At 39.5% G+C, this 14,192-nt stretch overlaps 1 protein-coding gene across 1 annotated transcript in view; it reads right to left on the bottom strand.

The window, feature by feature from the left end:
- Nucleotides 1-2,105: 2,105 nt before the first annotated feature.
- Nucleotides 2,106-14,192, bottom strand: part of LOC140463017 (sodium-dependent lysophosphatidylcholine symporter 1-like) — a 50,301-nt gene continuing 38,214 nt past the window's right edge. Inside the window, exons 12-14 of the mRNA XM_072556613.1 lie at nt 10,465-10,608; nt 7,264-7,440; nt 2,106-4,164 (exon numbers count right to left, since the gene is read on the bottom strand). Coding sequence (XP_072412714.1) covers nt 4,125-4,164; nt 7,264-7,440; nt 10,465-10,608 — 361 coding nt within the window. The 3' untranslated portion in view covers nt 2,106-4,124. The remainder of the gene's footprint in view (nt 4,165-7,263; nt 7,441-10,464; nt 10,609-14,192) is intronic.

Genomic DNA, 14,192 nt, shown 5'->3' with positions numbered 1-14,192 from the left:
GACAATTTTCAAATAATCTCTCTCTGTTTACAGAAAAGGCAACAGAGGACTGGAGGATCGCTTGTGCCATTATACAAGGGTGGTAAGGGTAAACCAGGGAACTGCAGGCCAGTGAGCCAAACGTCCATGATCGGGAAATGAGCGATGTATTGAGGGACAGGATTAATCTCCACTTAATCAAGATAATTAGCAAGGGTTTGTCGGGGGCATAGTTGACTTTTTTTTTCTAGGAGCTGATTAAATGTATGAATAAAGTGGATAAAGTGGATATACAGATCTCCGTAAAGGTTTTGACAAGACCTTGCTTGGGAACCTGATCGAGAAAGTAACAGCCCATGGGATCTAGTGCAATCTGACAGATTGGATCTGAAATTGGCTTGGTGACAAGATGCAGATGTTTGAAAGTTCCTTTTGAAACTGGAAACCTGTCTCGTGGCTGTAGCATGGGGGGTTTGGAGATAGGGCTCATAGCTGTTGAGACCTCCTATTATACCTACTACATTCCTGTCTAGGTTATTAATCACACATGACACAAAAATTTATACTGCGGTAAGTAGTGAGGAAGAATTCCTTAGACTACAGGAAAATATAGACAGGTTAAGTCTGATGGGCAGAACAGTAGCAAATAGAACTTAATCTGGGGAAGTGAGAGGTGAGGCGTTTTGGGAGGACTAACAAAGCCAAGGTGTATCAATAGGAGAATCATGGGATTTGCAGAGGATCAGATGTATATAACATCAAGCATGATGTCCATAATCCTTGAAGATAGCAGGGTAGGTAGTCATGAAGGTATTTTGGGATACTTGTCTCTATCAGCCAAGGACTGAATACCAGAACAGACAGGCTCAGATGGAACTGTGTAAGATGTTAATTAGGTCACAGTTGGAATACTGTGATTAGTTCTGGTCACTGCGCTACAGGAATGATGTGATTGTACTAGAGATTCATTAGGATGTTCTCTAGGCTGGAGTGATTTAGCTATGAAAAGAGACTAGTGTGGCCTGGATTGTTTTTCCTAATATTTGACGAACCTAGAAGTAAAGAGAATACTTTTCTGTTAATAGAGGGATTTGTAATCAGGAGGCATAGATTAAGGTAAAGGGCAGGCCACCCACAAGTGATTTAAGGAAGAACAGTTTCTTGATTTCTGGAACCTACTGCCTGAAAGGGGAGTACAGGCAGCAATCAATCATAATACTTTACTGTGGCATTACAAAAAGTAACACTAAACGAGTATATGAGCAAATATGAGAAAATGGGAGTAGAAACACACATTACTGGGAAATTTCACTAGGTCTGGCAACATCCGTGGAGAGATATCACAGTTAATGTTTCAGGTCCAGTGATGATCCTCCAGAACTCACTGGGTCCAAAACATTAACACTGATTTCTCTCCACAGATACTGCCAGACCTGCTCAGATTTTCCATCAGTTAGTTTTTATTTCTAGTTTCCAGCATCCACCTTTCTTTTGTTTTTCTTCCCAGAAAGTGGGATCAGATAGGTGTTTCATAACCAACTTGCACATCTTTAGACTGAGAGTTTCTTCCCACAGACATGGGGTGAATGTGCAAACTCTATGCAGTGCTGTCCACTGAGTCAATCTATTTTTATGTAGTTCTTAGTGTGTAAACCAAATCACGATACTGTAACTGCGTGCTTATAGATGACCCAGGGTTAACAAGATCATCAGTTAATTTATCTGCTTTGACCACCTACCATTTGTTTGTGTTTGGTAAGAAGCCATTGGACAAATAGATGAATATTAGTCTAACTTCTATGCATATTCCTTGGCCTCAAGCTCTCCACTAAGAACTTGAACCAAGAGTTTTTGACTGAGACAAGGATGCTATCCATTTCATAATAACAGCTGTTTTTTTTTAAAATTAACCTTCTTTGTCTGGAGGTGTGACATAACATGTCCATATGGAATTCCAACTGAATCATCTGGCTCAGAGGTAGGGGCACTACTATTATTCCACAAGACCCTTCATCCTCCCCCATAACACTAACAACTAAGGCAATGAAATACAGATCAGAAGTTAATCTAGATTTATAAGATTTTCTCGAAGAGATGCTTATGAAATCACTACTGACCAAGAAGTCTCAAAACACATCTCTTTTCTTTAATAGAGATGTTGTGCGCAGCAACAAAAAGTACATCAAATCCCAGCCTGCGAGTTCAGAATATATAAAATATAAACTTAAGATAACATTCAAAAAAGGAACCAACTTTTCAGCAATAGTTAATATACAATAAATTATCACATTTCCTAAACATATACAATGTAGACATATTGTACATTTCTACAGATTATGTCTCAGATAATGCTCCAGTTATTTAGTCCTATATAAGCCTCCAATGGTTGCTTCACCCTTCTCCTGTATTGAGGTTTTTGACTCATCAATGCAATCTTTAATGTAGCTCCTCAGGAGGGAGAAATTACTTATTGTATAGATACAAACACTGGTATAGATTACCTGTACTGAATGAAATAATTCTGCTCATTGGACTTCATGATAATGTTGGCAAGTTTCATCAGGGATGTAAAAGTTTACTACGTATGAATGTAGATCAAATAACACAATTATTTACTGTAGTCCAGTAATAAACATTTCACAAGTTACATCATATTAAATTTTTGTTTTGAATCGTATTTCACACCAACTCTGAAAAATATTACAATCCTACTGATCCTAGGGCAGCACTCAAAGGATACCTTTTGGCTCAGATCCTTGAGTGTCCAAGTACACACTCAGCTCAATTCTTCTTTCTTCATCATTAAATGTTAGTCATACATGTGAGGAGGAAGTGGTTGTGTTTAGCTTCCTGCCCTCTAAGCTGCTTGTAACATTAATTACATCATTGCATTCAAAACAATTCCAACAGCAACATATTTTCAGAATCACCACTAACTGTGCAGTCGGGATTTAAAAAGTACATTGAGTCATCTGTGAAATCAAGAGTTCAAATTATCTCCAAGTTTCTTTAAAAATTCTTTAATACAATTCTTGGACATACCCCTTAGCTCCTATAACTGATGTATTTTATGTAATTGTTTTGTTCATAGGCTGAAGCTCAGCTCACATTGTTCCTCTGGAAACAAGGAGAACACATCAGCGCTTGTCTCAAGGGCATTGCTTTCATTTTATTTTCAAAAACAAATTGCTGCTGATCTCAAGCATCTTGGTTCTGTAATGATTTAGCTATATTGATCATGTTCTACCATTATTTCAGATAATGGCTCAGTACAAAAACTAAATGACAAAGGAGGGTTTAGGATTAGGCTTTAGTTACAGCATTAAATTGAGTGTACCTCTCCCACAATGCTTGGTTCCTATGTCAAGGCTTGTTTGTTAAAGCAGTTCCTCTAATAAATGCTGCCACAAACTTAATTATAATAAAAGTTTGCTCCAAAACACACAAAACTTTCCTATGTTGGTCAGTACAGAAGAGGTTTTAACCTGAAAATAAAATAATCAAGGTCTTTCACAATTGGTTTATAATAGCTGAAAACATATATAAAAATTGAATGATATCATTCTGTCAAACAGCATCCTATAAATTTATTATGTGGGCAACCGTTCAACTGTGATTAAATAAATAAGTTATTTTTATTGCACATGACTACTGAAGTATAGGATTCCATCCTATCTTCTGTTTACTTTCTCTGTGGCCTTAACTGGGAGGCAAAGAAAAGCAGAAATCAAAGAATTTTGTAGTCATTCTCTCAGGCTGCACACCTCTGCTCAAAGCACTAGAGATTGCTCAGCTCTTCTCAAGAAGCCATTCTGCAGACAATTGAAGTTAGTGTGTCATTTGATACAAACTGGAAAACATTTCTTTAAAGTAAAAAAAACTAAAGATATAAACTCCCTTTATTTTAGTTTCATGTTGTAGTGTAGCCGTGTTGGGTAAAGAGATATTTGATTTGTTTTACGTCTGCATTTTAGGTGTGTCTACATGACAGCTCAGCCCACTCATAAGTCATATTTTGTAATATACACAAGGAGGCACACTTTGACGACTAGCCCATACATCTGCATTCCAAGAATTCTGCATCCCAATCCAACCGAAGCCAGAAGCTGCAAAGATCTCAGTTCTTACAATGGGGATGGGTGTTTTTAAAGGGTATTCTCTTCCAGTTCCATTTCCCAGCTTTTCCTATTAGGCAAAAAGAGACAAAGTCATTATTTATAAAATTACACAATAACCAACAGTATGATTCAGGAGACCAGCATAAAGCTGCTCTATTTTTGATACTTTCAGGTTCTTCAATTGTTTTTATGACTACAATTAGTACTTCATTTCCAATCTAATAGTGTCACATTCAAAAATAAATATTGTAGCGAATAGTTGCTCAATGTGTAAAAAGAGTTAGATTCTTGCAATTGAATGAGAAATTATTAATCTTCTCTTGACTCTTCCTCCAGTCTCTTTCCCCCACATCCCATACACAAACAAATCTCTACATCCAGTCTATCAAGCTTACCAGTAATCTTATGTTTCAATGTAGTCTTCTCTCATTCTTCTAAACTCCAATGAGTATAAACCCAACTACACGACCTCTCCTCATAAGAATCTTCTCTGAATTGCATTAAATGCAAATATTGCTTTCCTTACACAAGGGGACCTGTTCACAGTATTTCAGACATGATCTGACCAGTATTTGAAAGATTTCCCTACTTTATATTTTATTCCCTTAACTTAAATCCAAAATACTATCTGCCTTTCCTATTATCTACTGAATTTGGATGCTTGCTTTTTGTGATGCGTGACAATCCCCTAAATGTCCGTGTTGCAGTCTTTCCATTTTTAAATTGTTTTTTTATTTTTCTTACCAAAGTACACAACCTCACATTTTCCCACATTATACTCTTGGTCAGTTTTTGGCCCTGACTGCATGTGGGTTCATTGCGTGATGCTCACTACTAGGCTTCTCTTTTAGAGCAGCAAATGTGTCAATAATTCATTCACTTCTTACAACATGTATTCATGACTTGAATGAAAGTGTGGCTTCAGCAGTAATTTCTATGACATACCACTAGTTACAGACTGTCACATGAAATTGTCAACTTTATCCCAACTCTCTTCTATTAGTTACCCAATCCTGTCGCCATGCTAATATACCATCCCAAACACCATGAGCTCTCATTTTATCAAGTTGCCTTATGTGCGGCACCTTAAACATCTTTTGCAAATCCAAATATTTTCTATCTACCGGTTTCCCTTTATCTATCCTACATGTTACCTTCTCAAAAGAATCATAAATTAGTCAAACATGATTACTCCTTTGAGGCTATGTTGGCTCTGTTTAAAATTTAGTATGTATTTCTAACTACTCTGCTATTACAGGCAGTCCCTCAGTTATGAACAAGTGCAGTTCTTAAGTCTGTTCACAATTTGATTTGTATGCAAATCAAAAAGTGATGCAGGACAATATGAATAGCCATTTGCAATCATAGGAAGCATTTGTATGTCAGATCTTTAAAATTACACCCCAATATGGGATTACTTCCATAAATGATTTCCTATGTCCACTAGTCAAAAACAAGAATCCCTGTATTCTCAACAACAGACTCCCATATTTTCCAATGATGGATGTTAAGCTAACTGGCCTATAGATACCATATATTTTTTCCCCCTCCCTTTCTGAATAAGGGTATTACAGCAGTAATTTTTCCATTTTTGGGGCCTTTCTAGAAGAGGGATTCTTTGAAGCATACTACCACTGCACCCATTATATCTTCCTTTAATGGGCTAAAGGCGGATAGAATTTTAATTTCTTTAGTGATTGTTAGTGTTTATTTGTTCACTTTGAATTTTATGGTGAAACAAAAAAGAAATTACCTGTTCTCAACATCAACTATAGATAAAGCCATTTTTAAAGTACACCTTCACAGGACAGTAAGAAAATTTGGCAAAGATAACAGAAACCCAAGCACTCCAGTTGAGAGCATTAGAGGGAGTGAATGTAAGCATATGGTTATATTCAAAGATTAAGAAAGTGCCTTAACTATGGGTATGTGGCTGAAACAATAACTCATTTGTGATCGGCAGCAGCCTGAAAAAGACCATTCAGTTCAGCGCGTCTGCCCTCTAAACAGCATTCCACCCAAACCGAATGCCTTGCCCAACTCCCCTAACACATCCCACGGTTAATCTACCTTGCCTGCACATTTCCAGGACGTGACAAGGCAATTTAGATTGTGGGAGGTAATCAGAACACCCAGAAACCCATTCACATAGGGAGAGAACATGCAAACTCCACACACAGTCACTCAAGGCTGGACTCGAACCCAGGTCTCTGGCACTGTGAGGCAGCGATGCTGACTGCAATATCATGTTAAGACCCTTTCTAAATTTTAAATTTGTCAATGAAAAAGCAAGCTCCATTTTCCTTCCAGTGATTAAGAATTCTGTAAAATAAACCCAATTTGTTATTTCACTACTTCTCGCTCACCACAAATAAAGTTGCTTACGGGGCACTTGCAAAAACATGATCCAAAGTATCACATAACAGATTAATGAGTGCAAATTCATTTTGCAACTTATTATTTTACAAAGGTGTTAAGACTCATACTTCATTTCCATATATCCAAAGTGTACACTCACATTACACTTTGGTCGCGTCTATATTTCACCCAGAATATACCACACATTTGTAATCGTCCTGTACTATATATTTTGCAATTCCTCCACTTGCTGCTCAGAGATGAGTGCAAGCATGTCATCTTATTCTGCAGCCACAACTTCCAATAATTTAACTGTTAATGAAAAAGTGGAAAGATTCTGATAAAGCCACTGCAAAAAAAATAATAATTCAGCCTTAAATATTCAAATATTATCCAATGCTACTGGATTTGTAAAATCAGGCATGGGTGTAGTTTTACACTTGTACCTTTGGGAATTGAGGAAAACAATGAAAAGATTTCCTCAACTGGATTAGATAGGTGAGGGAAGACTCCCCAATCAGGTATACATTTTGAAATGAAGATGCTGGAGGTGGAGAGGACTGTTTTTATTCTGTAATTTAATTTGTTGCTACTTTTAAAATGACAATGGTGTTGGTTATGAACATGATCACTGGTTCTTTGTGATAGTAGTACAAAGGATGCAACAACAAGGTAGGAAGTCAGTAAAATCTAACTATAAGTAACATGTTGCTGAACTGGACCTCAACCAAAGTATTGTTTCATTCACTTCTACTCCACCACGTAGACAATTTAAACATCAGAGAAACTATTAGTCCCAGGCACTTACACAACTCCTTCAAGCTCCATCTTTAATTCTTTTCTTCGTGCCTCATTTATTGGATAAAAGTAAAATATTATTAAACCAATCAACAGCAGGGTTATCGGAACTGGTGCTATCAACACCTTCAGCGTCATTGCCACAGCTGAAATGTATTCACAGGAACCTGGTCTGTAACCTGAAAAACTGAGGAGACAAACAATAGAATTTCTTTGAATGTGATATGTTGCAAACACCTAGAGTTCAATGAAAATTTGATGGATAAACAACAATACTGCATACAGTTACAAGTATGACAAAGAACACACAAATGCATCAAGGGACTAGATGGTGAAACAATACATCCTTATGGTCAGACAGGCTGGATTTGAGAGTCAGGGGGTGAACCTTCAAAATATCAGGAGAGTCTCAGATGCAGAGGGCATACCGCCACTTCCAACAGATCCAATCTTTGGTGCAGGGGAAAGTGGATCACTGAGATTCAGGAAATCTGGACTCAGAGTCAATTGAACTTCAAGCCAAGTTCAAATAGATTGTATTTCATGTGGCCTTCGCCAGCAGTATGGGAGTCCTGAAATGATGGAGTAGATGTTCCCACTTTTGATGGTTGAATAAAGTCTATACAGGTGTCATGATTTAACTTTTTTTATTACCTGTGCTGTTCTTTAAACTTATAAGATGGGCAGTCAAAAATATGTCCTGCTGACTACTTTGACTTACAGGCATTGAAAAGCAAAGTCGCATCTGGTTTCAATACAGCTCTTTCTTCATATACCCCCCACCCCAGGAACCATTAAAAATGTCTGACTGAGTATCAAAAGCTACAATTATTATGTACCTACGCTATGATTATGGAGTTGGAAGGTCTGACAGTCGTCCGGCCACAGCAGAGTGGCAAAACTTGCATGTTCTGGGCCACTTTTTTAAAATCACGACAGATTTGAGAGTTGGTATTTTCCTTACATGAGCTACCTGCCTTGGTAGCCAAAATCCAGCCCCAATGTCCAGTTATCTTTGACCTCCTGAAGTACTGGTTATTTTGGAATACAGCATTTTACAGTTAAGCACCTCTGCACATTCCACCTGGACTAATAAAATTTGTTTCATTTAGAACTAATGCCAGATTGGAATTCTGCATTAGAATCTTCACCTAGTCATATCATCCCTCTCATACTCTTTCCATAACCCTGACAACCTGTTTGAACCTTGCAGATAATGCCTCAGAGACAGCTGTCCCATCAGCAGGACAAACCCAACACTGTGGAATACAATTAGGTATCCTCAACATTGACTGTGGATGCCATGAAATCTCATGGCATCAGGTCAAACACCAGTAAGGAAAGCTCCTGGTTGATTACCACATGAAGCCACTCCCCCAACTGATGAACCAATCCTCCTCCATGATGAACACCAATTGCAGAGAGCACTGAAGGTGGCTGGAGCACAGACTGTACTCAGGCTGAGGGCCATCAATGTTCATCAGTAGTGGTTCTACTGAGCCACTCTTAGTGATAAGTTGGCCAGTTCACGAGTGTGGACATGTTTAATCGAGGCCCTCACGTGGGTGCTCTGTGCTCTGTCAGGTTCTCAAATATTCTTCCAGTCCCATTCTGTATACCAATTATTAACCACCTATTGCTCAGAGCTGACACTTTTATTTAGCTTAAGATCTTAACATTTCTTCTTAGCTTGCCTCTGAAAACAAACTGGTCAGGCAGTATCCAAAGAACAGGAGAATCAACGTTTCGGGCATAAGCCCTTCTTCAGGAATGCCCGCAACATTGATTCTCCTGTTCCTTGGATGCTGCCTGACCTGCTGCGCTTTTCCAGCAACACATTTTCAGCTCTGATCTCCAGCATCTGGAGTCCTCACTTTCTCCTCTGAAAACAAACTATCATGTTTACACCTTTGTAGTACAATCACATTTTATTAATTGATCTCCCAATTTTCACTTTAGAATCACAATCATACAGCATGGAAACAGATGCTTTGGTCCAAGTCATCTGCATCAACCATACATCCCAGTCTGACTTAGTCCTATTGGCCAGGGCAAAAGTGAGGACTGCAGATGCTGGAAACCAGAATTTAGATTAGAGTGGTGCTGGAAAAGCACAGCAGGTCAGGCAGTATCTGAGGAGCAGGAAAATCTACATTTTGGGCAAAAGCCCTTCATTGGTCCATATCCCTCTAAGCCCTTCCTCTTCATATACCCATCCAGATATCTTTTATGTTATAACTGTACCTGCCTTTACTTCTTCAGGCAGTTCATTCCGTCTTTTCTAAACGCTCTCAAGTTTAACATCATCCTTCCTGTAGAAGGGTGACCAGACGAGTAGACAGTAATCTAAAATCACCAATATCCTGTACAGCTGCAACATTGAGTATAGGAGTTGGGACACAATGTTCTGACCAATGAAGACAATCATGCCAGATGCCTTCATCACCACACTGAATACCAGCAACTCCACTTTCAAGAAATTAATCATCTACATCCCTAGGTCTCGTTGTTAGGCAACACTTCCCAGGACCCTACCATTAAGCATATAAAGGTCTGGCCTGGCTTGCCTTAACAAAATGCAACATCTCAAATTTATCTAAATTAAATTCCATCTGCCACTCCTCAGCCTATCAAGGTCCTGTGGTACTCTGAGATAATCATCTTTACTGTTCACTACACCACCTATTTTGGTGTCAACTGAAAACTTACTAGCCATGCCTCCTATATTTACACTTAAATCATTTATATAACATGAAAAGCTATGGACCCAGCACCAATTCTTACGGCATACCACTCGACTTGCCAATTATTTTTAAATCTAGGTTCTAGTCATCCATTTTAAAACTGAATAATTATAAATGGCTGACAGATTATAAACTTGTTTTTATAACTAGATAACCTACTTTGCCACATGTGTGGCATTTCTGATTCTCATATGGGAGGATCTACTGTGATAATCAAGCACTATTATTTTCCATGCCATCTTCCTTCCCAGAATACAACCCAAAAGAGCTTAATTTGGGGGGTGGAAAATGCAGTCAAAATACAGAGAATGCTATTTCAGAAATTTTTTAAACACAGATCTATGAATGATTTAAAAATATAGGAACCCAAGTCATGAATACCACCTAGGATTAAAAAAAATGCAAAAAAAAAGTCACATAGAGATACTGCATCAAATTAGTGTAAAAATAATAAATTGCTCACATACTGCAAACATAAAGTTGAAAATCCAAGCGAAGCTCCAGCAGCAAATTTAGTGAAAAACACATAGAATGAGTAGAACAACGGTTCAAGGTCTACACAGTGAGGGTTCTTTGCTCTGAAATCATCCACTACATCTGGGAGCATTGACCTGGAGAAAGAATTCAGAATAATCAGATATCCTTGTCTGGGACACATGTTGGTCAGACAAAAAGATAGACACAGCACAAATGAACACGCCACCTTCGTTGGTCAGATATAAACAGGGATTAATGTTATTGCAGCTGAAAGTTTTCCTCAATACCAAAGAAGCATCTTCCATAAAGAAAACCATGTCCTGTTAATGTTCTTACTATTGTGCTGTGTACAAATTGAATCAATAGCAGCGATCCTTTTACCTTGGTATTCTACACTGAAAATGCCGAGCTTTCCCCAACAGTTCCCTTCCCACAGGGAGTTAAGCAGAAATTTTAAATTTCTGCGAGAGTAGTAATATCTGAATTACTCCCAGTGCTACGAGCTAGTGAGGGCAGGAACAGGAGGATAGAGCAGATGAACGCATGGCTGAGGAGCTGATGTATAGGAGAAGGATTCACATTTTTGGATCATTGGAATTTCTTCTGGGGTAGAAGTAACCTGTACAAAAAAGATGGATTGCACCTAAATTGGAAGGGGGCTTATATACTGGCAGGGCAATTCGCTAGAACTGCTTGGGAGGATTTAAACTAAGGGGGAAGGGGTGGGGGGTGGACACCCAGGGAGATAGTGAGGAAAGAGATCAATCTGAGACCGGCACAATTGAGGACAGACAGGACAGAATAAAACAAACAGGGACAAGGTAGGACTAAATAATTAAACTATTTATTTCAATGCAAGGGGCCTAACAGGGAAGGCAGATGAACTCCGAGCATGATTAGGAACATGGGACTGGGATATCATAGCAATTACAGAAACATTGTCAGGGATGGGCAGGACTGGCAGGATACATATGCTACAGGAAGGATAAAAAGGGAGGCAAGAGAGGAGGGGGAATGGCATTTTTGATAAAGGATAGCATTACAGCTGTGCTGAGGGAGGATACCCCTGGAAATTCATCCAGGGAAGTTATTTGGGTGGAACTGAGAAATAAGAAAGGGATGATCACCTGACTGGGATTGTATTATAGACCCCCTAATAGTCAGAGGGAAATTGAGAAACAAACTTGTAAGGAGATCTCAGCTATCTGTAAGAATAACAGGGTTGTTATGGTAGGGGATTTTAACTTTCCAAACATAGACTGGGACTGCCATAGTGTTAAGGGTTTAGATGGCGAGGAATTTATTAAGTGTGTACAAGACAATTTTCTGATTCAGTATGTAGATGTACCTACTAGAGAAGATGCAAAACTTGACCTACTCTTGGGAAATAAGGCAGGGCAGGTGACCGAGGTGTCAGTGGGGGAGCACTTTGGGGCCAGCGACCATAATTCTACTAGATTTGAAATAATGATGGAAAAGGATAGATTAGATCTAAAAGTTGAAGTTCTAAATTGGAGAAAGGCCAATTTTGACAGTATTAGGCAAGAACTTTCAAAAGCTGATTGGGAGCAGATGTTCGCAGGTAAAGGGACGGCTGGAAAATGGGAAGCCTTCAGAAATGAGATAACGAAAATCCAGAGAAAGTATATTCCTGTTAGGGTGAAAGGAAAGGCTGGTAGGTATAGGGAACGCTGAACGACTAATCAAATTGAGGGTTTGGCTAAGAAAAAGAAGGAAGCATATGTCAGGTATAGACAGGATAGATCGAGTGAATCCTTAGAAGAGTATAAAGGAAGTAGGAGTATACTTAAGAGGGAAATCAGGAGGGCAAAAAGGGGACATGAGATAGCTTTGGCACATAGAATTAAGGGGAATCCAAAGAGTTTTTACAAATACATTAAAGGACAAAAGGGTAACTCGGGAGAGAATACAGCCCCTCAATGATTAGAAAGGCTGCCTTTTTGTGGAGCTGCAGAAAATGGGGGAGATACTAAATGAGTATTTTGTATGTATTTACTGTGGAAAACTATATGGAAGATAGACTGTAGGGAAATAGATGGTGACATCTTGCAAAATGTCCATATTACAGAGGAGGAAGTGCTGGATGTCTTAAAACGAGTAAAGGTGGATAAATCCCCAGGACCTGATCAGGTGTCCCCTAGAACTCTGTGGGAAACTAGAGAAGTGATTGCTGGGCCTCTTGCTGAGATATTTGTATTTCAATAGTCACAGGTGAGGTGCTGGAAGACTGGAGGTTGGCTAATGTGGTGCCACTATTTAAGAAAGGTGGTAAGGACAAGCGAGGGAACTATAGACCAGTGAGCCTGACATCGGTGGTGGGCAAGTTGTTGAAGGGAATCCTGAGGGACAGGATGTACACGTATTTGGAAAGGCAAGGACTGATTAGGGATCGTCAACATGGCTTTGTGCTTGGGAAATCATGTCTCTCAAACTTGATATTTTTGAGGAAGAAACAAAGAGGGTTGATGAGGGCAGAGTGGTAGATGTGATCTATATGGATTTCAGTAAGGCATTCGACAAGCTTCCCCATGGGAGACTGGTTAGCAAGGTTAGATCTCACGGAATACAGGGAGAACTAGCCATTTGGATACAGAACTGGCTCAAAGGTAGAAGACAGAGGGTGGTGATGGAGGATTGTTTTTCAGACTGGAGGCCTGTGACCAGAGGAGTGCCACAAGGATTGGTGCTGGGTCCTCTACATTTTGTCATTTACATAAATGATTTGGATGCAAGCATAAGAGGTACAGTTAGTAAGTTTGCAGAGGACACCAAAACTGGAGGTGTAGTGGACAGCGAAAAGGGCTACCTCAGATTACAACAGGATCTGGACCAGATGGGCCGACGGGCTGACAAGTGGCAGATGGAGTTTAATTCAGATAAATGAGAGGTGCTGCATTTTGGGAAAGCAAATCTTAGCAGGACTTATACACTTAATGGTAAGGTCCTAGGGAGTGTTGCTGACCAAAGAGACCTTGGAGTGCAGGTTCATAGCTCCTTGAAAGTGGAGTCATAGGTAGATAGGATAGGGAAGAAGGCGTTTGATATGCTTTTCTTTATTGGTAAAAATATTGAGTACAGGAGTTGGGACGTCATGTTGCAGCTGTACAGGTCATTGGTGAGGCCACTGTTGGAATGTTGCGTACAATTCTGGTCTCCTTCCTATTGGAAAGATGTTGTGAAACTTGAAAGGGTTCAGAAAAGGTTTACAAGGATTTTGCCATGGTTGGAGGATTTGAGCTATAGGGAGAGGCTGAACAGACTGGGGCTGTTTTCCCTGGAGCGTCAGAGCCTGAGGGGTGACCTTACAGAGGTTTACAAAATTATGAGGAGTATGGATAGGGTAAATAGACAAAGTCTTTTCCCTGGGATTGGGGAGTCCAGAACTAGAGGACATAGGTTTGGGGTGAGAGGGAAAAGATATAAAAGAGACCTACAGGACAAGTTTATCACACAGATGGTGGTGGAATGAGCTGCCAGAGGAAGTGGTGGAGGCTGGAACAATTGCAACATTTAAGAGGCATTTGGATGGGTATATGATTAGGAAGAGTTTTGGGGGACATGGGCCGGGTGCTGGTAGGTGGGACTAGATTGGATTGGGATATCTGGTCGGCGTGGACGGGTTGGACCAAAGGGTCTGTTTTCATGCTGTACATCTCCATGACTCTACTCTTATATGTGGAGAAAGCCCTGTTGTTGG

This window comes from Chiloscyllium punctatum, chromosome 37, assembly GCF_047496795.1.
Source record: "Chiloscyllium punctatum isolate Juve2018m chromosome 37, sChiPun1.3, whole genome shotgun sequence".
Classification (NCBI taxonomy): domain Eukaryota; kingdom Metazoa; phylum Chordata; class Chondrichthyes; order Orectolobiformes; family Hemiscylliidae; genus Chiloscyllium; species Chiloscyllium punctatum.
This window is presented reverse-complemented; position numbering and strand designations above follow the sequence as displayed.